The sequence below is a fragment of the Leucopleurus acutus genome, assembly GCF_964270905.1.
Source record: "Leucopleurus acutus genome assembly, chromosome: 1".
Lineage (NCBI taxonomy): Eukaryota > Metazoa > Chordata > Mammalia > Artiodactyla > Delphinidae > Leucopleurus > Leucopleurus acutus.
In genome coordinates this window covers 75,881,809-75,909,222 of record NC_139142.1, presented here as the reverse complement: position 1 = coordinate 75,909,222, position 27,414 = coordinate 75,881,809, and the positions used below count along the sequence as shown (strand labels likewise).

General features: G+C 47.2%; 3 protein-coding genes across 6 annotated transcripts; 1 reads left to right on the top strand and 2 right to left on the bottom strand.

Annotated features, from left to right (window-relative positions):
- Nucleotides 1-8,040: 8,040 nt before the first annotated feature.
- On the bottom strand, nucleotides 8,041-15,117 carry OSGEP (O-sialoglycoprotein endopeptidase). Its single transcript, XM_082855171.1, has 11 exons — nucleotides 14,875-15,117; nucleotides 13,662-13,781; nucleotides 13,305-13,480; nucleotides 10,550-10,645; nucleotides 10,364-10,413; nucleotides 10,139-10,217; nucleotides 9,425-9,490; nucleotides 9,222-9,312; nucleotides 8,908-8,983; nucleotides 8,708-8,806; nucleotides 8,041-8,554 (listed from the first exon to the last, which is right to left on the bottom strand). Exons 1-11 carry the CDS (start codon nucleotides 14,987-14,989, stop codon nucleotides 8,515-8,517), a joined length of 1,008 nt encoding a protein of 335 aa, XP_082711297.1. The 5' UTR covers nucleotides 14,990-15,117; the 3' UTR covers nucleotides 8,041-8,514.
- Nucleotides 15,118-15,565: 448 nt separating this feature from the next.
- APEX1 (apurinic/apyrimidinic endodeoxyribonuclease 1) lies at nucleotides 15,566-18,638 on the top strand. 3 transcript variants are annotated; one of them, XM_082855597.1, is made up of 5 exons: nucleotides 15,566-15,596; nucleotides 15,904-16,029; nucleotides 16,243-16,430; nucleotides 17,527-17,719; nucleotides 17,858-18,638. In XM_082855597.1, exons 2-5 carry the CDS (start codon nucleotides 15,972-15,974, stop codon nucleotides 18,373-18,375), a joined length of 957 nt encoding a protein of 318 aa, XP_082711723.1. In that variant the 5' UTR covers nucleotides 15,566-15,596; nucleotides 15,904-15,971; the 3' UTR covers nucleotides 18,376-18,638. The 3 variants fall into 3 exon arrangements, with proteins under 3 accessions (XP_082711723.1, XP_082711725.1, XP_082711724.1); XM_082855599.1 differs by lacking the exon at nucleotides 15,566-15,596 and adding an exon at nucleotides 15,686-15,722; XM_082855598.1 differs by lacking the exon at nucleotides 15,566-15,596 and adding an exon at nucleotides 15,763-15,815.
- A 141-nt stretch (nucleotides 18,639-18,779) lies between these two features.
- Nucleotides 18,780-22,268, bottom strand: PIP4P1 (phosphatidylinositol-4,5-bisphosphate 4-phosphatase 1). 2 transcript variants are annotated; one of them, XM_082841801.1, is made up of 7 exons: nucleotides 22,075-22,268; nucleotides 21,544-21,734; nucleotides 21,069-21,175; nucleotides 20,511-20,616; nucleotides 20,254-20,306; nucleotides 20,066-20,156; nucleotides 18,780-19,581 (listed from the first exon to the last, which is right to left on the bottom strand). In XM_082841801.1, the coding sequence occupies exons 1-7, from the start codon at nucleotides 22,214-22,216 to the stop codon at nucleotides 19,438-19,440; spliced, it is 834 nt and encodes a 277-aa protein (XP_082697927.1). In that variant the 5' UTR covers nucleotides 22,217-22,268; the 3' UTR covers nucleotides 18,780-19,437. The 2 variants fall into 2 exon arrangements, with proteins under 2 accessions (XP_082697927.1, XP_082697928.1); XM_082841802.1 differs by lacking the exon at nucleotides 20,511-20,616.
- Between the last annotated feature and the right edge of the window lie 5,146 nt (nucleotides 22,269-27,414).

Here is a 27,414-nt window from a genome sequence, read left to right as displayed (position 1 = left end):
GCAGGGTCTTGGCATCTCAGCCAGGGGACAGTATTACTTCCACCTCTGCTTAGGAGCCCCATGTGGAGCCATACTCCCCAAAAATGATGTGGAGAATTCGGGGGCCAGGCCTGGCAAGGCCCCATTGGCTTTATCTGGGTCATGGGAGTCATGGTAACGGATTGGTGCTTAGGGTTCCCAAAGGTTCGGGATGGAAGCAGGGAAAGAGAACTTCGCTCCAGAGGACAGTCTCAAGGGTCCCTCTGAGGGTGAGAGGAAAGGGCTGAGGGTGACCGTGACTCCTCCCTCCCTGATATCAGGGGCATCATCCTCTACCTGCAGCTGCCTTGGATCACTGCTCAGGCTGGCATAGGTGTGGGCTCAGCACTCTGCTAGACAGTAGGAAGGGCTTTGGGACTCGGCCTCAGTGAATTAAAGGAGCCCCATTCCCATCCCACTCCAGGGCTCAGATCGCTCGTTACCTTGCTCTCGGCTTCAGTCACTACTATCACCAGCCTGTCTATCTCAGCCATCTCCACCAATGGCAAAGTCAAGGCTGGTGAGTCTGTTGTGACTCCATGACCTCTTAGGGCCCCCGGTCCTGTTGGGAGTTGGTGAGACCGATTGACTCTTCTTTCCTCTCCTCTCAGGTGGTACCTACTTCCTTGTCTTGCACAGCCTGGGTCTGGAGCTTGGCAGTTCCACTGGAATCATATTTGCTTTCTCCTATGCAGTAGCTGTGGCTGTGCATACAGTGGGCTTCACACAGACCCTTTTGGACCTGTTCCGGGTGATGCCCATTCCCTTCCTTCATGCATCCTTTTCTCAAGTCAGCTGACCACCCAGCTTGCATTTTCGTGGCTCCAGCCTGGGCAAGTCATTTTAAGAATCAGATGTACCAATTAAAAATCTCTGTGACTGGGCTTCCCTGGTGGTGCAGTGGTTGAGAGTCCGCCTGCCGATGCAGGGGACACGGGTTCGTGCCCCGGTCCGGGAAGATCCCACATGCCACGGAGAGGCTGGGCCCATGAGCCATGGCCGCTGAGCCTGCGCGTCCGGAGCCTATGCTCCGCAATGGGAGAGGCCAAAACAGTGAGAGGCCCACGTACCGCAAAAAAAAAAAAATCTCTGTGACCCCCTACCTCTGTGTTCTGCCCTTCCAGGAGCATGGGGTGCAGCTACCAAACATGGATCTTGAAAATGAGTTTCGGGTGGTGGGCCTGGTGACCGTGACTATCCTTGTAGGCGTTGGCACTGGCAGGCGTGGAGTGGGAGTCCAAGGCAGGCGAGGGGGAATTGAGCTGGGGGTGAAAAGACTAAGGGGATGGCAGTGAGAGCTGGACAGATCAGGAAGGGGCGGAATGTGGGGAGATGTGGGATTGTGTGCGTGGGTAGTTGACAAAGCAGATTTCCAGGGACCCAGACCTGAAGCTAGCCGGTTCTGCTGGGAGAGACTCCACATGCCAGTTTTTGAAGGGGAAAGTAAGGAGGACTCCTTCTGAGGATCTGTTGGGATGAGCACTAGACATGACTACCAGATGACAAATGCCCTGCTTCTTGCTCCCAGTATTTACAACGTTGATATTCACCCCTCTGGCATGGGAAGGGATGCTTTGTAGTTTGAGGCAAGAAGGAAAAGGACACCCATTTAGCCACATTCCTTTATGGGAGGAGGTTGGTAGGAAACAGAACGAGAGGATTGGAGAGAAGAGTGAAGATGAGACAAGGAAAGTGAGGAGGAGAACTACCTCCCTTCCACTCACCTCTCTGTCTCTGTCCCTTCTTCCCTCCCTCTTTCTCCCTCTCTCTGTGGAGGGGGGGTGGCGTCACCCAAGGTATTACAGGCCCAGATTATCTTCTTCTTCCTGATCTTCCTTTCTCTTACCAACTACCTGCTGAGGACTTCCTCCCCACAAACCCCAGCCAACAAGCCACTGGCTTCTTTGGGTACCAAGGTGAGACAGTGGGAAACTGACTGAGAAATGTGTCCTCCTCAGAAAAGAACCCTCAACTTCTGATTCTGTATGTCAATCACAAGTTGGCCATCAGACCACTCAGAGCCCTGTTAAGTCCCTGGGCCAAAAATCCCTTATGCTTCCCAGCCTAACCTAAGTCACTGACACTAAACTGGGTAGAGGGGTAATAATTTGGGCTGAACAGAGGAAGGCAGGAGGTGCTCCTCAAAACCTCATCTTTTCTCTCTGTTCCTTTCTGTAGAAAGCATTTTCTTCCATAATATTGTCCCGCAGTGGTGGGCACGGTCCAGAGGGCAGTTTCCTTGGTATGTTTTCCATCTTCTTCCCCTCAGCCACTGGGGTACTCACCAGGACCAGTATCTCTAGGGACCTCAAGGTGACACGGATGTCCAGGCTTGGAGCACTCTATCACCCCTCTTCCCTCTCCACTGATGGTTCAACTTCTGTTCCCAGGACCCTGCTGCAGCTGTCCCCCAAAGGAACCATCCTTGCCATCACGTGGACCATACTTTCCTACCTGGGCATCTCTGCCACAGTTGGTAAGGCCCTCCACTCCTGCCTTCAGTGCAGAATGACCTGGAACCCTGGTTTCCGCTTCTCTGAGGGGCTAGGTGATGAAATGAGCCAGAGGCATTCATCAATTACATTAAAAGTAGCTTATATGCAGGTAGGCCCCCATCCCCTCCTTCACCAGTTCTCTCCATCCCTCGTTTCATTAATGAATTGTATAGTGCCCTTTGATTATCAAATTTGGTTGTCCCCCCCAACCCCACGCACACACACTTCCATTACCCGCTTTGGCACTGGTGGTACCTAGACAGTCCTACTGCTTTGGGTTGGGGTTCTCTTCCCATGAAGGAGTGTTTGTGTCCTAAATCTCATTTCCAGGCTCCTGTATGATTTGAGATGTTTTAGGACATAGGACCGACCTGGGTGTGCAGAGTGGGAGCTGCCTAGGGTCAGAGTGCCAGTATGGCTAGTACTTCGGCAGATGTTGAGAGCCAGGGTCTTGCCTCTATGGGCTCTCTGATTACTACCAGGTGAGTGAACCAGAGGGGAAGGTTAGAGAGATAAAGCCCACTGCCCGGCATAGAGTAGATGCTCAAAAAACAGTAATGACTTAAGTGGATTCATGTAGGAGGAGCCGAAATCTGATGGAAGAGGAGTTTCTGTGGCAGGGGTGGTGCTGGCTGTGGGGAGACAGTGGCTAATGTCTACCTACATCTGAACAGGTTTATGGTTACCAGTTTGAAAGAAATGCCAGCTGGGCAGCAAAACAGAAAAACTAAAGAGTGAAGAAGCCCTATTATCCCTAAATCCCCAAGGACAGAAATTTCAGAGGATGACATACTTTCTGCTCCCTTCTGTATCTGGGGTTTCCTTTCTCTGTAGCCAAAAGGCTTTTGAAGACTTGGTGGTCTTACAGCAGGTGCAGAAGCCACCACCAAAGGAGAACTTGGCATCTACCTCTCTCAACACTCCTGCTCCCTCAGGCTACATCCCTGAGCAGGACCTGAAGACAAACCAAAAGCAGGTAGTTATACAGGAACAGGGCTGTTAAAGTGGGCGCAGTCGTCCCAGAGTACAAACTGACAATGGCGCTCACCTCGCCCCTGCTCACTTTTCCTAACCATGCAGTCAGAGTGGCACATGTGCCTTCATAAAGTCGTATGGCAATATTCATGCCTTCATGAAGTCCTACGGCTGCCCTCACAGTCATGAATCTGGGAAGATTTCAAACTGCAGGGGCACAGAGCTCAGGGGTAGGACTAGTCCAATGGCTAGAGAAGCTGAGGAACAGGTTCCATTTCGTACATAACAGGAGCCTACCTGTGATCCCTCAGTCAGCCTGCCCTGGGGCCCTATATATGACCTGGCTGGAGATGCTGTCTAGGGGCCTGACATCCCCCATTGCCTTCATTTGTTGAAATCAGCAGCACACACTCACCCTATACTGTCAGTGAGACTCAGGAGGAAAGACAGCTAGGAAGAGGAGTCCATAATTTAGGACTCAAGGAGCCAAGATTTTAATCTCCCGGCTCCACAAACTTTTTTGAGTCCACCCTTGGGTAGCCCAAAGCTTTGGACACACAAGGATTTTACAACAGCCCAAGGCTTCCTAGGGAGAGAACTCCCCGACTACGCAATACAAACTGCGGCTGCAGTGCCAAAGAAGGTCCTTCCTCCACAATCCATTCCACCCCATAACATTAATAAAAACTTACAAATAAATACCTGAGGCTGTGTAATAACATACTTGAAAACTCCCGAAGCCTAGAAAAACAGATTATTCCTGTTCTCAAATATATTCAACAAGAATTTATCTTCTATCTTCCATCTTGAAGTTTCTACTTTAAACCTCCACGCCTTAATGCATTTCAACCCATTTATGTGTTTATCCTTTGTAAATGAAAAAAAAGTATTTATCATCACTTTCTACTTAGTACGTAATCAGAAACTTCCTCTTTTCCCAAGCTCATGTAATCCTAATTTTTAAAATCTTTTAGCTCAAGTCTTACCTTATAGTCCTTTGATTATTTCTTTGGTTTAGTTCCTCATCAGCTTATATATTCATTCAGCAAATACTAACTGAATGTCCACTATGTGCCAGATCTTTTTTAAGCACTGGGAGATGATATGCCAATGAATAAAACAAGCTACACCTCCCCTCAGGGAGTTTATATTTCAACAAGAAGAGATAAACAATGAACATAATAAAAACAACTATTAGATTACAAGGTGCTAAGTGCTACGAAGAGAAATAAAACAGGGGAGTAGGCTAGAAAGCGCTAGAGGAGTACAATTTTAAGTAGGGTTGTCAGGAAGCCCTCACGAAAAAAAGTTGAGCAGACTTAAAGACTATACCTCCAGAAAGAGCTTCCCAGGCAGAGGGAGCAACAAGTCTAAAGGCCTTGAGGGGCAGCACACCTTCAGTGTTTAAGGAAGAACAAAAGGCCAATGTTGCTGGAGCAGAGTGAACAAGGAGATAAGTAGCAGGAAGTGAGGTCAAAGCATTACTTGAGGAAGGGTGGGGCAGGTTATGGAGGCTTTTACAGGCCTTTAAGGGGCTCTGGGTTTTATTCTGAGGTAGGAAAAAACACAGAGGGTTTTGAGAAGAGTGACATAATCTGGCTTCCGTGTTAACACTATTCACTCTGGCTGCTGTGTTGAGAATTGACTGTAAGGGGGAAATGGTGGAAGCAGGTAGACCAGCTACGGCAATAATTTTGGACAGCAGTCCCCACCATTTTGGCATCAGGGACCAGTTTCGTGGAAGACAATTTTTCCAGGCTGTAATGCAAGCGATGGTTCAGGTGGTAACGCGAGCGATGGGGGCAGGGGGTGGGGGTGGGGGTGTGTGGGGGGGTGGAGCAGCAGATGAAGTTTCGCTCCCTCACTCGCCCACCCCGCCCTCCCGCCACTGCTCACCTCCTGCTGTGCAGCCCGGTTCCTAATAGGCCGCTGACAGACCAGTACCAGTCCATGGCCCAGGGGTTGGGGACCCCTGATCTTGGAGGCAGAAAATTCTGGCTTGGGCTAGGGTGGCAGCAGAGAAGTGACCAATTGGATTCTGGATGTATTCTGAAGGTAAAGTCAACGTGATTTGATGAATTGGAGGAGATGAAAAAGAGGGGCCAAAGATAATACCAAGACACTTTAACATGAACAACTAGAAGGATGGAGTTGTCATTACTTGAAATAGGAAAGACTGCAGCAGTAAGCTGGGGAGAAAGTAAGTTCAGTTTCGTATATGTTAAATTTGAGATGCCTATTAAGCATCCGAGTCGAGATGCCAAGAGCAGCTAGGTATTCAGAAGTCCTGATTGGAGCTAAAAATATGGGAAGTCATCCACACTGAAATGGCTCTAATGTGTAACACTGGCTGAAAACACTCCAGGTATGTATGTAAACAGAAAAGCAGTCCAGACTGAACTCTAGAGCACTACGGAGATGAGGAGAAACCAGCAGACTAAGAAAGAGTACTTGGTAAACTAGGAGGCAAACCAGAGAACATGTCCTAAGGCCAAGTAAAGACAATGTTTCAAAGAGGGGGTGTCAAATGCTGCTGATAGCCTGTGCAAGATAAAGCAGAAGATGCCATTAGACTTAGGTTTGTGCAAGTCCTTGGTGACCACGATGAGAACAGTCGTGCTGCAGTGGACTGAATAGGGAATTGGTGGAAAGTGGAAAAGACTCTTTTAAGATGTTCTGCTATAAAACAGAGCAGAATAAACAAACTACAAGGATATACTGTACAGCACAAGAAATACAGTGAATATTTTATAACTTTAAGTGGAGTATAACCTATAAGAATACTTACTAAATCACTATGCTGTCCATCTGAAACTAATATTGGAAGTCAACATAATTCAACTTAAAAACTTAGTAATAAAATGTTTTTTAAAAATTGAGCAGGAAAATTGGAAGCAACTGGAAGAGAAAATGGGGTCAAGAGAGGTTTATGTCTTTGTAAGGTAAGAAAAATGACAGCATATTTGTGTGCCAACAGGATATTCCAGGAGAGAAAGGGGAATACTGACGCTACAGAAAAGGAGGGAGAACTGTTGAAAGATGTCCTTGAAAGCCAAATGATGGGACTGGCTGGACAGGAGCCTGGACAGTTTGTTTAGAGCAGCATCTCTCAACCTTGACGCCAATGACATTTAAGCCCAGACGGTTCTGTTGTGGAGGGCTGTTCTGTGCACTGTAGGCTATTTTGCAGCATCTCTGGCCTCTACCCAGCAGCACCACCTCCTTTTGGTTGTGATCAACCGAATGTCCTCTGGGAGCAAACTCAGTCCCAGTTGAGAATCCCTGGTATACAATAACAAGAGAGAAAGCAGAGCTTACAGGTATAAATGCTGGAAGGTATGTAGGTATAGTGGTAGGAGCTTGTGAACCTTTTCTGATTGTTTCTATTTTCTACCAAAGTAACACTGAGAATGAGGGCTGTTGGAGATTTAAGAGATCAGAAGCAAGGGCAAGTGGAGAATTCCCTGGCGGAGTGGTTAGGACTCCAATCCCGCAAGCCATGCAGCATGGCCAAAAAAAAGGAAGGGCAAGTAAAAGGACCAGGGGATATTGCTAGTAGCATAAAGGACTCACTCAAGTTTTACGGTAATGAATTTAAAGACAAGTCAACCTGTTTCTTCCCAGCCCTTTCAGCTGCATGGATCTAGGAGTAAAGTTGGTGAAGAGTTGAGTGTGACAAAAGCCAGAGAAGCAAGGGAGGTAACAAGCCCTTAACAAAGGGCTCATGACTGGAATTTAGTGGGAGGAAGGAAATGAAGGCATGTGGAATAAACTGGAAAGATAGGAAGTAATGGTGGGAGGGTGGGATGTTTGAGATTGAGATATGGAGTAGTGGTAGGTCTAGAATATGACCAAGGGAATGAGTAGCTGAAGTGGGGGTGGAGGACAAGATCACTGGAGGAGCAAAGAACTGAGACCAGAGTGTTAGAAAGATTATCTACATGGATATTTATATCACCAAGATTTATGACAGGTACTGACTTGTGTTTCAAAGCTGAGGTATGTTAGAGATGAGAGAGAATAGTCTCAAAAACAGTATGAGGAAGGGACTCGCCTGGCGGTCCAGTGGTTAAGACTCCATGCTCCCAGTGCAGGGGACCGGGGTTCGATCCCTCGTCAGGGAACTAGATCCCACATGCCTCAACTAAGAGTTCGCATGCCACAACTAAAGATCCTGCATGCCGCAACGAAGACCCAGCACAACCAAATAAATAAATATTAAAAAATATACAGTATAAGAAAAAATGCGGACACCTGCACTGCCTCCAGGCCCAGTGGTACAATGGGTGTGAGAGAAACCACCACCACTACTAAAAGAAGCAGAGTCCTCAGGAGAAATCAGGGCTCAGAGCAGGACTATAAAAAGGGAACATACAGAGAAAAGGTTGAGCATACGTGGGATTTTTGCTAATGACTGGCTGTTAATTTCAGAGCTGTGTATACCTGGGGCCCGCCCCCTCAAGCTGCCAATGGAAATGTCTGTAGGCCTAAGTGTTTGGAAGAGGGATGGTTTTACTTTTGAGTTATAAATTAGCATGAAATTACACCTGGTTTCAGGCTATTTTCAGGGAAATTCTGAGTACCTATACTTCAAAGAATTTAAATGAGATGATAAATATAAAGCAATTAGCATAAGATCTGATGCTAAAATAGTATCAATGATAATAGCATTACTAAGAAGAGATTAGAATATCTAAGAGATTCCCCTCAATTTTAGCTCCAGAGCAGCAGCTCCCAAGGCAACCTGCATAGTCAGCCAGGGTGCCGCTCTGACCCCTTGCCTTCTTACCCATCACCCCATCAACAAGAATTTATCCAGTGCCAACTGTGTATCCTTCCTGAACACAAGTTGATTATCAACATATAAAAACAAAAATGTTTTTAATGCTGAGTCATCTTGAGGTTCAAATGATAGGAGAGGGGCATCCACAGCCTTGCCAGGATTCTTATGTCAGGATAAAGATTAAGGCCCAGGGTCCCTTGGTCTCCACGTAGGGCGCTATCTACTCCGATTCTGTTAACCTTGTCAGTCCCTCCAGGTCACTTCTACTTCATCTGTCCGATACCTGTAAAAAAAAAATAGGAAAAACTTGGTGGACAGTTACCCCTTAGCACCTTCCATTCTTCTCTGCCCTCACGCTTCTGGATCCTCTTCCCTGCTGAACATTTTTGCCTACCTCCCACTTAATCCTGTTTACCTCCTCCAAGGGGCTGCTCACCTCTGTGTGACCCCAGATTCACTGAGAGGAGTCCTGTGTCCAGCCCGAAACATCTCCCAGCCAGCCTGGGCTATCATGGCTCCATTGTCAATGCAGAATCTGGGAAGGAAAAGAGGTATGAAATTCATGATCTAAGCATAGAAAATCATAGTAATTGGAGGGGAAAAAAAAAGAAATAAAGAAAGGGAAAGGGCCTTTACCTCTCATCTGTGGCAAAAAGCCGGGCTCCACGCTCCTGGCACATCGTCTCCATCATTTCCTGTAACCTCATATTACCTACAAAGAGGTAGGGGTACAGTTAGCTTACCTTTAGCCATTTCTCCACAGTCTGGCTGTACACCTCATGTGCACTGACTTAGGAAAACGAAGTAGGGATTCCAGGGGCAAGGAGTGGGAAGCATTGGACAAGAAATAAAACGAGTTATTTCCCCAAACCCTTAGAGATTTAGAGTATCAGGAGGAGGATACACATGCCCCAAAATAGGAAAGAGAAGCACAGTTCAGTGATACATACACCCCACACCTCCCACGATGAGGGCCTCCTGGGAGCCACAATGTGCCATGGCTCGCTCTGTGATCTCTACCAGCATTGCAAACACAGTTTCCTGTGGAAGGCAAACAAGGTGAAAACATCAAAGACAATCCCAGCTTAGCTCTGTCTACTACATAAAAGCTCCTCCAGCTTCAAGTTTCTGTCCCAGCTTTTCACTCCATTACCTGCAGGGAGAAACACAGATCCTCAGGAGTACACTCGCCCGTGGCCAGCATCCGCTGGGTTACATCCTATAGTTAAAGGGGAAAACATACAAAATAATGAACTGTGGTTTGGGGATGACATATGAGCAAAAAATTAGTGCACTTGGAGTATCACCATGTTTCACCACAATTCAATTTACCAGTACATCCTATACGACAACCTTGCCCTTCACTGGCACTGAGCTATAAAACCAGCAGAAGTCTTTCAAGATTTAATAATTATGGGAAAAAAATTTTTAAAAAAAGAAAAGAAAGAAAGAAAATACTGTGATTATCTTAAAAAAAAGACTCAGTAATTATGAATGTCTACCCTGGCACCCTCCATTCCCTACCCCAGTTAATTTTTCTCTAGAACACTTGTCCCCATCTGACCCTTTTTATTTTATTATTTCCCCTCTTTTTTTTTGTTTCTTTTTCTGTCTCCCACCCCCACTGCATGAAATGCAAGCTCCAAGTAGGCAAGGATTTTTGTTTTGCTCCATCTTGTATCACAATTGCCTTGAACAGCACCTGGCACACAAAAGATGTTCAATAAATATTTGCTAAATGAATTTATTCAGCATCTAACATGGGCCAGTACTATGCTGTATGTAGAAAATACACTGGTGAGCAAAACACGTGTGCTTCATTAAAAAGCATGAGAAGTGCCCATCTCCTCACCTCTCCCACACTCACCTCAATGAAAGACAAGATCCCTGAGAATGAGACGTCCATCCCCTTTACAGTGTATGGCAGCTCAACTAGCTTCTTGCCTCTATGTGGGAGTGAGTATATGAGGCACTTAAGCCTGTAGTCAGCTGGCTGCTCACCCTCCAAAGCCCTCCCAAACCTCATTAACACATATACAGGGAAATCCCTGGCGCCCCACCAGTCAGCCTCCTTCCACCTTATTCCCCTTACCGCTTTGCCATCTGTTCAATGTTGTAGCCTGGACTTGGGTCATTGGAAATCTAGCAGAATGAAAAAGAGGATGAAGTCAGGTATCCAGGAAGCATAAGAAGCTAATTTACTACTTTCCTCCTCCTTTTCCATGGCTCTCCCCAAATACATTCACATCTTATGTTCTCTGTAGCTTCAATGGCTTACCTTCAGCACTCGAGCAAAACGATCCAGACAATTACCCACAGCAATATCGATGGTTTCCCCAAAGATGCGGTAACGATGTTCTGAATACGCAATCACCTAAGGGTGATGAGGATGTCCATGAAACCTCAAGTCTGTAAAGAGGAGCATTTGGCTTTGGGGAAGAACACAGCAGAGGATCAATATGGTCACTAGAGCTTCCAAAAAGCAATAAGCAATGGGAAAAACTACTTTCCCAAACCCTCAATGGGTACTTTTTAATAGCGCTTATCTGAGAAGTCTATATATACCCCAAGGATTCCCAGAGGAGATTCCTAGTCTACAGAAGGTAGTCTAGGTCAGGGGAGAAGCAAATTATCACTTTGGATGCATTTTTCTTGCTTGGAGCTTCCTAATATTCCTTTAAAAGCAGTCTAGACAGTGTGTACTAGGGAAGGCTTTCCTTCTTGGAAGCAGGAAACCAGAGTTCTTCTAGGTTATCCTACGAGGGTGGTGGTACTTGGAAACCACCAAGGTAGAGTTAAAAGAAACTCAAAAATCCCAGGGAATTCCCTAGCGGTCCAGTGGTTAGGACTCTGCTCTTTCACTGCTGAAGGTGCTCGTTCAACCCCTGGTTGGGGAACTAAGATCCACAAGTCACGCAGTGCAGCAAACACAACAAAAAAAAACCCAAACTCAAAAACCCCATTCTGGGTCAGACTAATGGCCCATCCAACTCAGCACTGGCAACCAACTTATGTCCATTCTTCATACGTGACCAGCTTCTAGCACGGAGAGTATTTATCACCCACTGACACATATGGTCCACACTGCTGACAGTGAGTACTTCCTAAGGACCATAAGTCCCTTTCCCTTTCTGGTGCTGCTAGGGATTTTCTTCCATTCGGATGTAGCTCTTACTCTACTGTCAAAAGCTGGCAACAAAAGAGGAAAGAAAAAATTCTGCCTTTCTACTTCTGTCATCTACACTTCCCTACCCAATCATCTTCTGTTTTTCACACCTAAGCAGGCTTCAAAAGGGAGGAGGAGGGCTTCCCTGGTGGCACAGTGGTTGAGAGTCCGCCTTCCGATGCAGGGGACACGGGTTCGTGCCCCGGTCCGGGAAGATCCCACATGCCGCGGAGCAGCTGGGCCCGTGAGCCATGGTTGCCGAGCCTGCGTGTCCGGAGCCTGTGCTCCACAACGGGAGAGGCCCCAACAGTGAGAGGCCCGCGTACCGCAAAAATAAAAAATAAAAAAAAAAAGGGAGGAGGAAAAGAACAGAAAATTCCATCGCTGCTCATCTCCATCAACTCTTGTAAGCTTCCACTGATACTTTCCACACCTCAAGTCCGTGACCTTGTATGATATCCTTCAGGCCTCAACCAGTTACTTGCTCTCTACCCATTAAAGTTGCCACATCATTTTCACGGGAATGTGTGCTTCATCTTTTTTTTTTTTGCGGTACGCGGGCCTCTCACTGTTGTGGCCTCTCCCGTTGCGGAGCACAGGCTCCGGACGCGCAGGCTCAACGGCCATGGTTCACGGGCCCAGCCACTCCGCGGCATGTGGGATCTTCCCAGACCGGGGCACGAACCCGTGTCCCCCGCATCAGCAGGCGGACTTTCAACCACTGCGCCACCAGGGAAGCCCCTGTGCTTCATCTTTAATAACTATTTCACAAGATGAAGTTTTAGAACATAACCCTTTCATAAGCTGGAGACAATGACCATTCCTGACAATAATCCCATCAGGTGTTATGTGGGAAAGGAAGGCTGGAGTTCTCTAATCCCAACCTAAAAAGATCTTATAAGGTATCCCAAACAACTCTGGCTTCACCTGTAAGTTTAAAATACCTTCTGCCATTCATAAAATGTTTTCTAAATTATTTATATTTTCATACTCTTAGAGTAAAAACTTCTATATATTTATCACCAGTAACTAAAACAAAACATGCAATTGTTGTAAAGATACAAATGGGATAGTGCCCCTTAGTTTTAACTGCTAAGATTCATAGGAAAAATAAGATTCAAAATAATGAAAATGAAAATCCTTTCATTGTTTTGAATACTTCAATCCTTACCATTCTTTCCTTCTCTAAATTGGAAATTCCTTATCTCTACAGCCATATATATAAAAGTCATCTAATGTTCTATCATACTGCCCAAACATACGATATCACAAACTCTGTTGTGGGTTTTCTAGTATATCATATTTTAGTTTCACATGAGCCCAGCTTTGCTCTTGCAGTTCCCACCACTCAGGTGGAACATGAAAGTTGTTGGTACAGTGCCTTAGAAATTAAGAAGGGATGGTGGAGCTTTTCTGCCGTAGTCCTGAGTGGTTTCCGTCAAAATGGACAAGTTCATGAAACCTGGGAAGGTGGTGCTGCTCCTGGTGGGTCATCATGAAGAACACTGATGATGGTATCTCGCTATCCCTGCAAAGTGATGGCTACCACTGGCAAGAAGAAAATCGCCAGGAGGTCAGAGATCAAGTCTTTTGTGAAAGTTTATAACTATAATCACCTCATGCCCACAAGGTACTCTGTGGATATCCCCTTGGAAAAAACTGTTGTCAGCAAGCATGTCTTCAGAGACCCTGCTCTTAAACACACGGCCCAACAAGAGGCCAAGGTCAAGTCTGAAGAGAGACCAGCAAGAACAAATGGTTCTTCCAGAAGCTGTGGTTTTAGACCTGTTTTGTTTCAGTCATTAAAAATAACGAAAAATCTCTGAGGGGAAACAAAAAGAAGGAACGGTGAAGTACTGTTAAATACCTGTGTATTTCCTCCACTGACATATAGCACAGTTGGGCTGGTGGCTCCAGTGATGAGGCGGCCCATCTCAATGTGGGCTATGCAGTGGTTAACGCCCAGCAATGGCTTATTCCACAACTGAGCCATAGTACGGGCTACGACAGCCACAGAAACCAGTGGGGCACCCATGCCAGGACCTAAGGGCACAGAAATGGGAGTGAGAATCCTATAGAGACTGGGAAAAACAGAGCCGGGGGAAGCAGGGGATGTGAAGGTTGGGTGGTGTTAGTGGTGGTAGCAGAGGTGAGCTGCAGGCTGTTTTGACCTAGCTAGGCTCCAGGTATATTCTTCCATTGTCACCCACTCTCCCAGCCATACCTTTGGTGTATGCAATGCAATCAATATCCTTGGAGGTTAATCCAGCCTCTGTTAGTGCCTCCTGCAGCAGGTCCAGGATAACAGCTCGGTGGTGCCTGGCAGTAGCACCTGGAAGGAATCCTAAGAGATGGACACAAGTCAGAGATCACAGAGTTTTTCTATAGAAAGGGAGGTAGAAGTCAAAACAGATGTTTTAGTGGGGTAGGAAGAGTCCTTTTCCCTTTTCTCAAGCATCCTGTCTTCTATGTTTTCAGATATAGTCTTTCCAGCCTGTTCAGCTAGGCTAAACAGCTCTCAGAAATGCCCTTCTTCATACCCAACTCCTACTCAGGACTCAATTCAAGTGATACCTATCTCATACTTTTTGGTGATCTTCTGTGACCCTACAAATCGTGTGCATGAATTTAACACATCACTGAATTTAACATACTACATGTAACATATAATAATTATAGCATTATAATTATCCGTACTTTTCCCAGTTTAACCATGAGCATCTCAAAGCACTGGCTATTTTATTTATCTTCACATTCTTGGTGCCCAAATGCCAAGAGTGAGTGCTAAACATACATATACATTCCTAATGAGTAACCTGTCACAACATCGCCTGCTCACAGATGCTTTTCAGGTATATGCAAGTCAGTTGCCTTCTCCTACATAAGCAGATGTTTGCGGGGAGGGTAGACAAGTTACAATATAATTTACAAATAACGTTTACTAAAAGTGATAATGTGTCTGGTTCTTTAATTCTCAAGACCCAATGATGCAGGTATTACCATTCTCATTTCAAGAATACAGAAGTCCAAAAACAACTACTGAATATTGCAAAGCCAGCCAGTTCTGTCTACACCTAGGCTGGGAGTCTTTTCTAGTGTATTTTGACTGCATCTACTATTTATCACACTGTAATGTGAAGTTCTGTCTACATGTCCAGCTCCATAACAAGCTTATACATCTATTTTTGTAGCCAACAGACAGCTGACGATTAGCATGTAAAAGATGCTGAACGAGCTCAGAAGATCCAGGTTCAAGTGCCTGTGACTCTTCGATCCATCAGCCTTGTGATAACACTGTCACATAATCTCAGAGACTCAGATCAAAAACTATGAGGGGACAATGCGCTCCACACCTTTCTTCACTAATGTTTAGGAAGACTGCAGGTGATGCTGTGCGGAGAAGTGCGCCGCAAACTGTAAGTTCCCTACTCCCGTACCTGTGCCTGGAGGCGTGACGTAAGTCCGCCGCGGGTTCGCCAGCACCACGCCATCCCGTACTACTCCCACGCCAATCTTGTTGGCGCTGCCTTCAAAACCCAAAACCGCCGGCATGGCTCCTAGCTACCACTGGGGCCGTGAAGTCCGCACCAGTCCGCGCTGGGACGCAGACTCTGGGTCGCTGAAGAAAACGAGTCGGTGACTGCTAAGGAGCAGCACGCACCAGAACAGATACCAAAGAATTCCCGCTGGTAGCGCGCCGGCGCCAGCTCCAACCCCTGTCGTCACGGCGACCCATCAAGGCCCCTTCGAGGACCTGTTCTCTTAACTGCCAGGAACACTGAGTCGGCATCTGCTCCTTAAATTTCTATCCGTTCCTCTGCCTCTCTCCCATGGTCCAGCCCAGCCTTCTCCACTGATTTTGTTCTCTCTTAGACAGCTCTGGGATCTCCGGTCAAGGTGGCAGAAGGAGTCGTGATTCTGGCATAGCGATGAACAGCCCAAGAATGGAGGATTGGGGCCTTCAGTGCCCCGGAGTCACGGAGAAGGCTGGGAAGGCTGAGCTTTCGGTCACGTGGTACAAACAGACCAATCACCCGCATTCCTCCGCCACTGGCGGCGCATCTCAGATCACGTGACCACGCCAGTTACCCACGTGGGGGCACATCGTGCTCCATTCTTTGTGCTGGGTTAAGGAGGAGCCAGGCTGCGACCCAAGCAGGTCAGCTACAGGGTTGTTGTTGTTTTGCCCATCGTAGGGACTTCTCTGGACTTTTGATCGGCAAGCCTAAGTCGGGATTCTTAATTAAGTCCGTCGATTGGCTGGAGGGCCGATCTCGTGAGGAGGGTAGGAGGCACTATGAAATGATCTAGTTTTGAGAATGAGGGGCTGAAAGGCCGATGGTGCACTGAGGCGGGAAAAGAATTCAGAGATAATACGGTTTGAAAGGCGGGACTTGGTGCGGGGGCGCCCGAGGGGGGAGTCTTCCCCAGGCCTAGCTGGTTTCACTACTTCTTTGCGTCTGTAGGCAACGCGATAAATATACTGCTTCGGTGGGCGACGTGGAACTGGTGCAGAAGGGTGTTTGTTACAGTGATGCCGAAACGTGGGAAAAAGGGAGCGGTGGCAGAAGACGGGGAAGAGCCCAAGATTGGTAAGAGAATGAAATAGGCCCATCTCCCTAGAGGCTGCGATGGGGATGTCTATAATTCCCTTGATGAACGAGAGGTACGGACCGACTGTATACTCATTTTTGCAGTTTGCGAAGAAGTCGCGGCAACTGCAGGCTCTCGGTGGATCTATAGTTAACTGCGGATCAAAGTTGGTTATCGCCAACTTACATCATTGTGTATTACTTATTTTATAGAGCCAGAGGCCAAGAAGAGCAAGGCGGGAGCGAAAAAAAATGAAAAAGAGGCAGCAGGAGAGGGGACAGTCATGTATGAGGACCCCCCAGATCAGAAAACCTCACCCGGTGGCAAATCAGCCACACTGAAGATCTGCTCCTGGAATGTGGATGGGCTTCGAGCCTGGATTAAGAAGAAAGGTTTAGATGTGAGTGGAGTTAAGGGGAGGGGGGTACTGATCTTGGGGTTTAATCACCTTTTCCCATTTTAGTTCCTAGCACTGTCGTTTTCTTGTGGCAGAGATACAAAGTTTTCACCAAATCATACCACTTGTATTTCTTTTCTCTTTATAAATTTATTTATTTTTGGCTGCGTTGGGTCTTAGTTGCTAAGCGGGGCCTTTCCCTAATTGTGGCGAGCGGGGGCTGCTCTTGGTTGTGGTTAGCGGGGGCTTCTCATTGCGGTGGCTTTTCTTGTTGCGGAGTGGGGGCTTTAGAGCGCAGGCCCAGTAGTTGTGGCGCACGGGCTTAGTTGCTCCGCGGCATGTGGGATTTTTCCGACCGGGGCTCGAACCCGTGTTCCCTGCATTGGCAGCCGGATTCTTAACCACTGTGCCACCAGGGAAGCCCCCCACTTGTATTTCTTAGATGCCATTCCACCAGTTCCACTGCCATTGTTTTATTTAATGTCCTCATCTTTTTCCTAGCATGTCAGAAAAACCTCGTTACTGGACTTGTTCCATTTTATTTCCTGCATATCCAACATTTAAATAACTACTTAAAAAATCTTAGCTGGCTATCCATTGCCTATAGGGAAAAAACCAATCTTCTCAGTGTTGCATGGAACACTCTTTCTTGTCCCCCTGCCACTTATGTAATTTATAACTTCAAGTACTGTGTTGCTAGACTTATACTCCTTCTGCAGAGACTGTCCTATTTATTTATTTATGGCTGCATTGGGTCTTCGTTGCTGCGCGCGGGCTTTCTCTAGTTGGGGTGAGCAGGGGCTACTCTTTGTTGTGGTGCACGGGGTTTTCATTGCTGTGGCTTCTCTTGTTGGCAGAGCACGGGCTCTAGGCCCACAGGCTCAGTAGTTGTGGCACACGGGCTTAGTAGCTCCGCGGCATGTGGGATCTTCCCGGACCAGGGATTAACCCATGTCCCCTGCATTGGCAGGTGGATTCTTAACCACTGTGCCATCAGGGAAGTCCCTCACCTGTGTATCTCTAGTACTTAGCACATAGATTCTTCAGTAAATGTCTGCTGAATTGATAATACTTTTTCTACCTTTCATTTCACTCACAGTGGGTAAAGGAGGAAGCCCCAGATATCCTGTGCCTCCAAGAGACCAAATGTTCTGAGAACAAATTACCAGCTGAACTTCAAGCACTCTCTGGACTATCCCATCAGTACTGGTCAGCTCCTTCAGACAAGGAAGGGTACAGTGGTGTGGGCCTACTCTCCCGCCAGTGCCCACTCAAAGTCTCCTATGGCATTGGTGAGACCCTGTTGATTCCTAAAGCCCAGCTCTTCCAAACCAGTTGCTGATATCCCACTCCAGCCCCAATTCTTGATCCCTTTATTCTTTGCTTTCCCTTTCTTAAACTTTTTGCTAATTGTTTCATTGTTTCTGTAGGTGAAGAGGAACATGATCAGGAAGGCAGAGTGATTGTGGCTGAATATGATGCATTTGTGCTGGTGACAGCCTATGTACCTAATGCAGGCCGAGGTCTGGTGCGCCTGGAGTACCGGCAGCGCTGGGATGAAGCCTTTCGCAAATTCCTTAAGGGTTTGGCTTCCCGCAAGCCCCTTGTGCTATGTGGGGACCTCAATGTGGCTCATGAAGAAATTGATCTTCGCAACCCAAAGGGAAACAAAAAGAATGCTGGCTTCACTCCAGAAGAGCGTCATGGCTTTGGGGAATTGCTGCAGGCTGTGCCACTGACTGACAGTTTCCGGCACCTCTACCCCAACACGGCCTATGCCTATACCTTTTGGACATACATGATGAACGCGCGATCCAAAAACGTTGGTTGGCGCCTTGATTACTTCTTATTGTCTCACTCTCTGTTGCCTGCTTTGTGTGACAGCAAGATCCGTTCCAAGGCTCTGGGCAGTGACCACTGTCCCATCACCCTATATCTAGCACTGTGACACCTCCCCCAAATCAATTTGAGCCTGGGAAATAAGCCCACTAAACTAGCTTTAAACTTCTTACTCCCAAGCTTTAAAAACTGCTCTCTAGAGAAATCTGCACTGTTATTTCCCTTCTAAACTATGAATCCTTTAACCAGGCTTCTAGAAACAGAATTAAGTTCTCCATGATTTATGTGTGTGTGTGTTGGGGGGCGGGATTCTTTTTTTTTTACATTAAACAAAACTACTGATGACTTCCTTTGAACTGTCCATGTGAAAATAAAGAGTCATAGTTTCAGCCTTGCTGTCTTTGTATTCTACCCCTTTGTGGGGCTAAAAATTCCCCTCATCCTTTCATACACACAGATTTAACAACTGGAAGAGTAGAGTCATGACCTTATTTATTTACAAGCACAGGATGAGTCCCTAACTTCCCCCATGACAGAGCAACCCTACCCAGCCCAGTTAAATACTGCAACTGGGGGGTAAGGTTGAAAAGGAGGAATTATAGGAAATACAGGACTAGGGGACCATACCCCACATTAAATAGTTATATATACATCAGTTCCTGTGGTTCTGTACAGAGCAGCGGCTGACCCCACCCCCAGAGGACGTGGAATGGGGGAGAGGAGACTGAGGGTGCTGAGACCAGAGCCAGCCCCTGATGAAGTGCAATAGCAGCAGCAAGGTCCTAATGGTGCACAAGAGGGAGGGAGACCCCCAGGGCTACCCACCCCCACCCTGCCCTGGAATGTGTAAGGGACAGGAATGGCTCTCAGGGAGCGTATAGGAAGGACAAGGCTAGAACCGTCTTTTAGGACCCAGGTTTAGGGGAAACTTTCCGCCTACTTCACCCTAAACACAGCAACCACTGGAGGAAAGCAGATGGCCAGCAGTGGTTTACTTATTCCTCCAAACCTAGGTGAGGGCCTGGTTCCTTCCTACCTCTCTGCAGGGAAAAGGAAGGCAGCTGCTTGGCTCCCCTTATAGAAGCCCAGGGAGCCTTTTACCATCACTCCCTTTATAGTGTCACTGTCCCCACCTGGACGGGGCCAGGCAGTCTGTGGGTCATCGTGGGGCTCAGGAGAAGTTCTGGACAGGGTGGCTGACCTTCATACAGGCCCAATAGAGGGCCCGGCCCAAACACAGCACAGCCAACAGGATGACAAATGCCCAGGCTGCATAGATGCCTCCGTATCGTTGTGCATGCTTCCACGTGCCAAACTGATGAAGAAGAAAAAGGAAGATGAGGTTACTGTTGATCTCTCACCACTTTGTAGGAGCCCTAGTAACAGTAACATGGAACTCAAGCTTCAGTCTCTGTCCCCTATCCACATGCAGCCGCCTTCAGGGACCTTTTAAAAGGCCCAGCTGTCTAGCTCCCTCCACTAGGCAGGAACATAAACAATCCCAGACATCTGTCAGTTTTTCTTCATGTCTGACAACCAAACCAGGTTTCCTAATAGCAACTCAATCTAAACCACTGCTCTATTTTTCTATCTTCTGCATAAAGAAGATAGCTGTTTTCTACTCTGATAGTAACAGTGAAGACCGTTTATCAGTCTCCTTCAACTTCAGTTCATCTACACGTTAAAACAAGACAAACAAAAACAGTTTCTTTCACTTCTTTTTAGGATAGCCATTTCCCCAATCTTAGCCTACAGAGACGAGGCTGCAGAATGAAAGGGGTTGGATCAAGGTTACTCACAGCAAGGCCAGTGGCAGTGACTGCCAAGAGTAAGCCAAGCAAGAAGCAGCAGATACATCTCTTTCGTGGATATCTGCGCCCAATAGATGACCTGTGGGGAGGCAAACAAAAATGGATACTTACAATGGCCCTGTAGCTTTTACTCTATTCACTACCCAGCTCAACGATGCCGCTCTCTAATCACTCACACTTTCCTGCAGTGAGGGCAACGGGCCAAGGTTCGGTCTGTGAACTCTGTCCACTACGGAGAAAGGAAAAGAGAAACCAATAAATAGTAGAAGCAGCATCATCTTCAATGAGAGCCCTGGGGCAGTGGAGGCTGGGAAATGGGTCCTCATAAAACAGACCTTTTCAGGATTCATTATCATAACTCAGAAATATATTCATGACTACTTCTCCGCTGCCCACCCCCCATCCCCCAGGGCTTCCCAATACCTCTCCTCACCAGAAAAGTATTCTTGCAATGTCCACAGATGACCCTGACACCCACAGGTTGTGGTTCTGGACTCAAAGGTCCCGGATGCACAGGCCCCAGGTTGATGATTCTTTTGCTGTACAGAAGAAAAAGACTATGTTTTTAAAGTTTTCAATCCTAAGGATCCCTACATTATTCCTCCTTTACATCCCCCACTCCCTGGCTCTCTAAGTCCCTCTACTTCTCTGTACATTTAAGATACTCTGCCCCCACCGCAGCCCTACCGCAGAGAATCCTTGAGGAAGAGCATCGCTTAAACTTCAGGCCTCTAATTTCCCTTTTACCTCAGGATAATTCACCCAGTCTCTGACACTCTCCATCTTCCTAAAGGACACCACTTTTCTCCCAATCTTTTTATTGAGAGATGAGAAAGATGGCTATAACATTCTAGAGGCACAACAGTCCTTAGCTTTTTCTCCTTCTAATAAACACCAGTCTCTCTCACCTTTACATTCTCGATAAACATTCACCCTTTTTCGGCTTTCCGATTTTCCCCACTAATGCCCTTCCCCAAATTATCCCTCTCACCAGTATGGCCGAGGGCAGGCGATCCGCTGGGAAGTCACTTTGCAGATAAGGAGACAGTTGCAGGGGCATCGAACATATTTTTTCCCTGGGGGTGCATTCTTGATTGGCTAGAGAATAATGGGGACATCGGTAAGCAAACCTCTAATCCCAATTCCTTCCAATTCCTCCAAAAACCTTCTGAGGAGAGATCAGAGAGGTAAAATCTTAGACGGGACAGAGAAATGAAAGGCATATAACATGAGATTTGCAAATAAAAACTAAGCTTAAGTATCCAAGATAGGTATGAAGGTGAGGGATGGTAAATATTAGCTTTGGTGAGTGGCTTCCGGGGAAATGGCTGTGTGAAACTTCTGGAACTGAAACCTGGGTTTCATCAAGAGCAGCTGGCTAACGCCTGAAGGTCCGGGTCTAGAATCAAGGGATCAGAAAGAGAATCTAGGAAACAGGACCCATTTCACAGATTTGTATAACTCACAGTGGCTTCATTGCAGACGCCACATTTGACTACATGCTGATGCATCTTGCCTTCCACGTTGATGAGAGACTGGCAGACTCTGCAGGTGATCATGGGAGCACTCCCACTGTCCGGGCTGGTCAGGGGTGAATAGGGGGGTGGGTCCTCCCCAGGCAACACGGCTGGGTGTCCCTCGGGGAACGGGGGAAATGCTGGAGAAGAAGGTAAAAAGAAGGGCTGGCATCAGTTGCTGACACCCCCACTGAAGCTACACGGAGTAAGGCAACTCTTGCTGGTCCTCAAGCCTTCTGACAAGCTCAGCGGGATCTTATGATCAGTGCTTCGATCAGATTCCTCAGAACCCCCTTCCGCTCCGAAGCTCTGGTCGCGATTGCGGAGGGAAGGAAGCCGCCCCCGGTCACAGGTGCAACAGCTCCGCACCTGGCGCTTGGGCCCCGCCCCCGCCCTCGGTCCCGCCCCCTGCTCCTCTCAGAGTACCCCCGGGAACACCTCGGACCCGCCCCGTCTTACCCTGGGGCGGGGCATGTTTACCGGCTCCGTACGGTGGTGCGGAGGGGGTCAGGCCTCCGCCGGGCCCAGCCCCACTCCCGCCCGGCCCCACTAATCCGTTGCCGCCGGCGCCACCGTCGATGGGCTCAGAGAGCAGCGGGGATCGCTCTCCATCTGCCGCCATGGCCTCCACCGCCGCCTCCCGCTTTGGCCAAGGATCCGGCTCTTCGCCGCCGCCGTCGCCGCAGCCACCGCCGCCGCTACCGGGTCCCAAGGGCGCCTGCGCGCCGCGCGGCCAGCTCGCCCGCAACCAGTGGCCTGCCCCGCCCCGTTTCGCCCACAGCACTTGATAGGCTATCCCCGCCCCCGTCGTGCTATTATTCGCGGAGACAAACCAATTTCTGGTCCTGTGAAGGCAGCTCCTATTTTCCATTGGGGAGAGTGGCGCCATCGTCAACTGTCACATGACTTTCAGGACGCCGCTGGGCCTGCAAAAACTGCACGTGACGAGAAGTTCTTCGAGCTATTGGAAGCGTGGCCCATCGCGCTACCTCCAGACCAGGAGGTGGGGCAGGGCTGCTTCAGCTCACTGGTGTTTCAGGCAGCCGCCGGTCCTCTGTCAGACGCCCAGAGCGGGCGCATAGTCATTGCTCCTCATTAGTCCAAAAACATCACTAAAAGATTTTTCTACTCTTTGAGGTTATAATTGGCCTCTCATTGGCTGGAGGCTTCCCTTCCCTGGTCCTGCGATCCTTGGGGCGCAACTTTATTGGCCCGAACTTAGAGCCAGAACCTGGGGGCGTGGCTCAATGAGCTGCAGTGAAAGCGTGAGGGAGTTTGGGCTGTTCTAAGCACCGGGAGTAGGAACGGTAGGCAGTAGTTAGCCACTCTACTCAAAGGAATACCTGTAAAAAGTGAGGGTGAAGATATGCCAGAAGGAAATGGATTAAAACGCTAAGATTTTCACCCCAGGCTTTCTCACTGAAGTCACTTCTGGAACAGGACACAAGACCGGCTTCTCCAGGAAGCTGCCTTGCAGATCCCACCCTCCCACCATCCCTGGTTAAATTATGAAAGCGTCTTTGTATGAGTCTGTCTCTGTCGCTGCAAGAATGTCTCATCATTTTACTCAATTTTGTGACCCCCAATTATAAACATATATGTATGATAAGAGTTTTTTGACTGAGTTACCAATCAAGTTCAAAGAGATTTTAGTCACCTTATATGGCATAACAGTCTTTAGACTTGTCTCTGCTTTGCCCCCAGCCAGGAGACTGCTAATGGAGGTTTTTCTGACAAGTACTGGAAAAGATCTTAAGCAGCTCAAACATTTAAACATACAGCCAGGACTTCCCAGGTGGCGTAGTGGTTAAGAATCCGCCTGCCAATGCAGGGGACATGGGTTCAATCCCTGGTCCGGGGAGATTCCCACCTGCCGCGGAGCAGCTAAGCCCGTGTGCCACAACTACCGAGCCCACGTGCCACAACTACTGAAGCCTGTGCGCCTAGAGCCCGTGCTTCGTAACAAGAGAAGCCACCGCAGCGGGAAGCCCGCACACCACAACAAAGAGTAGCCTCTGCTCACCGCGACTAGAGAAAGACTCCGCGCAACAACGAAGACCCAAGGGAGCCAAAAATAAAATAAATTAAAAAATTTTTAATTAAAAAAAAAAACATGAACATACTCCAAGCTACAAAAATCCCCAATATCCTCCTCCCCCAGCTAATATGAATAACTGCTACTTCATTTTTTTTTTTCCTTTGGTACGCGGGCCTCTCACTGTTGTGGCCTCTCCCGTTGCGGAGCACAGGCTCTGGACGCGCAGGTTCAGCGGCCATGGCTCACGGGCCTGGCTGCTCCGCAGCATGTGGGATTTTCCCGGACCGGGGCATGAACCCGTGTCCCCTGCATCGGCAGGCAGACTCGCAACCACTGCACCACCAGGGAAGCCCTGACTGCTACTTCTTTACGTATTAGAGCTTGGCCTCTTATCTGGTCTTCTCTCCTTCTAGACAAAATGTATTAGATACCCAATCATAGAATTACTCTACTTCCTGACAGCATTCAATCCAGAGCAAAATTCCATTTCCTTAAACCCTTTCAAAATCTCTTAACACAAGCCCATTTCTATAATAAGTTCTTTCTAGCACCCTGTTAACTGACAACACTTCAGTTTTTCATGGCTTGTGCTTTCCCCTCACTGTACCAAGTAATAACCAAATTAAAAAAAAAAAAAAGTCCAGAAAAGTCGAGGTCTTCTGACTTATGGTTCTTTTTTTTTTTTGGCCGCATTGTGCAGCATGTGGGATCTTAGTTCCCCAACCAGGGATTGAACCTGTGCTCCCTGCATTGGGAGCGTGGACTCTTAACCACTGGACCACCAGGAAAGTCCCTGACTTATGATTTAATGCTTTTGCACTCACATCATCTACTAGGCATATAGAAAAGGCAGAAGTGCAGAGGTGGCAGAATGCATGGTATCTGAGATGGAGGCCTTTTGATGCTTAATACCTGGCACATAGAAGTTGCTTGATAAATGACTATTAAACTAATTAATTAATTACCTTAAGCCCTATCTTGAGGGAACTTTGTGTACTGAGCAATACTGTCAGCTGTAGTCCCAAGCAGGGTGGATATTCAGCTGGGACACTCCAGTGTGGCTGGTATCAGTTTATGGCTGGCATTTGTTCTGATTGGTTGGCTCCTGTACTATACAGGTAAATAACTTCAATGTTACCCCTGGTACCAGGTATCTTACTTATGGGATGGGGGCTTCTCACATAGACTGAGAAAAATCAGGCTATGGAGGTATATTTGTTTGCTAGGACTGTCATAATAAAATATCACAGACTGGGTGGCTTAAACAATAGAAATTTATTTTCTCACAGTTCTGGAGCCTTGAAGCCCAAGATCAAGGTGTCAGCAGGCCTCTGCCTTTGGTTTGCAGATAGCCACCTTCTCCACTGTGTCCTCACAGGGCCTTTTCCCTCTGAGCACACATCCCTGCTGTCTCTTCCTCTTCTTTTTTTTTTTTTTTTTTTTTGTGGTATGCGGGCCTCTCACTGTTGTGGCCTCTCCTGTTGCGGAGCACAGGCTCCGGACGCACAGACTTAGCAGCCATGGCTCATGGGCCCAGCCGCTCCACGGCATGTGGGATCTTCCCCAGACTGGGGCACGAACCCGTGTCCCCTGCATCGGCAGGCAGACTCTCAACCACTGCGCCACCAGGGAAGCCCTCTTCCTCTTCTTATAAGGAATTAGGGCCCCTTGTGACCTCATTTAACCTAATTATCTCTTTAAAGACCCTATCTCCAAACATAGTCACTTTGGGGTTAAGGGATTAGGGCTTCAACATATGAGTTTTAAGATAGTCCCTAAGAGTCCATAACAGGAAGATATAAAGAAAGACACTGCAAAGATTTGGAAGGTTTTTTTCTTCAGGCTTCCAACCAAGTGGTAACTATCACATGGTGTAGATGGCAGAGAATGGGGCTGGAGGCATCTGCTGGGCTTCTGCCACCCAGGATCCCAATTTGATTTCTCTTTCCACTTACCCTATTTCTTCTTTACCCTTTCCTGAGGTGGTAGTTTGCCACCTGTGTGAAACCAACACAGTCCCTTACTCCATTTCCAGGGCAAAGAATGTTTTTGGTAATGTGCAGAGTGAATTAACCAAGATGAGGTGTAGTATGGGCAGTTGGATGGAGTGGGGTAGGGTGTGGTCTAGTTTTAAGGGGTTATTTCTCTTTATCACTCTACACCTTTGTTGCCTTCTGTTTTATGTCCTTTCCATGCCCCAGTGCTTTGCCCCTTCCTTTAGGGTGTAGTCAGCTTCTCTATCTGGGGATTGATCTGTTAGGTCAGTCTGTTTATCTTCACTCTGTTCCTGCACTGAATGAGGCACAAATAGGGATCTCACACAGAGAAGAGAAATGAAAGTGATCCTTTTACGGGGAGGTGGGGGGAGTGGGGGGGCGGGAGGAACTAAACTAAAATAACATTTTAGTTTCAGGAACTGGAGAAAATGGAAGGTCAAAGATTCTTGGTGATGGTGGGGTAGGTATTTAAATAGGAGAACAACTATCTTGTGGTCTAGAGAGAATGAGAAATTTCAGTTGAGAGGGCAGGAGTAAAATAGGTTTCCTGCCTAAAAAGTCCTAAGAGGCTGAGCCTCCTTCTATAAAAGTTGCCATTGGGAGTCACTATCTCGAGATATCGTCCCACTCCATAAGCCAATACTTAGTGACTTAGAAACTACCACTTCCATTCTTCAGTTTCCTTGATATTGAGCATGGAAGATGGGTGTGTTACTGCATGTGTGCCTGGACATGGGAGTACCTCAGAACTTCAAAGAGGGGTGAGAAGAAGATAGAAAAAGGGTAATAAGGCAGTAATGAGCTATAATCACCCTAAAGTTGATAATTGTTTTGTTCCTGACTACAGGAACCCTACAAGTACAGAATAAAACATAGTTCCAGCTTTGTAAAATGTGGAGACTGGGGAGCAGTGACTAGAAAAGGTAAGAATAGTGTTGTGCACTATTCTTTCTGTAATGATTGAAATGTTTCTGTGCTTTGCAATGTGGTAGCCACTAGCCACATGTAGCTTTTGAGCAGTTTAAATGTGGTTAGTATAACTAAGAACTGAATTTTTACTTTTTATTTTATCTTTTAATTTTATTAAATTGAAATAGCCATATTTGGCTAGTGGCTTCTGTTTTAAACAATGCAGGATTAGAGTTGCTGTTGATGGGCTGGGCGTACCTCTAGTTTTTGTTCTGATCTACTTCATGGTTAGGTGGGTCTAGAGAAATCAAAAAGAAAAAGAGACAAAGGGGAAAAACAATAATAGTCAATATTTACTGTGTACTTACTATAATTCCAGGCACTTATCTAAACATTTAACTGGCATTTTATATAATCCTTGCAACAAGAGTAAGTACTATTATTATCACCATTTTACAGACGAGAAAACTGAGGCATAAGGAGATTTTTTTTTTACTTGCTTTGGATCACAAGCTGGTAGGTAAGGGGTGGAGATGGAATTCATTCACAGGTAGTTTGATTAGAGTCCACTCATTTACACTACACAGATTCAGGAATGAGGTGGCAAGGAGTGCCTGGGGCCATAGTTCCCAAACTCTGTGCCAAGGGGCAAATTCACAGGAGTACTGTGGGATATTTAAATTTTTTTAAGGGAATCACAGCAATATTTGACATCTCTTGTATACTATGAGAACTGCTAGCTCAAGGTAGTTCACAATTTGAACATTAGATTGTGCTACATCGGGACTTCCCTGGTGGCGCAGGGGACACGGGTTGGAGCCCTGCTCTGGGAAGACCCCACGTGCTGCGGAGCAGCAAAGCCTGTGCGCCACAACT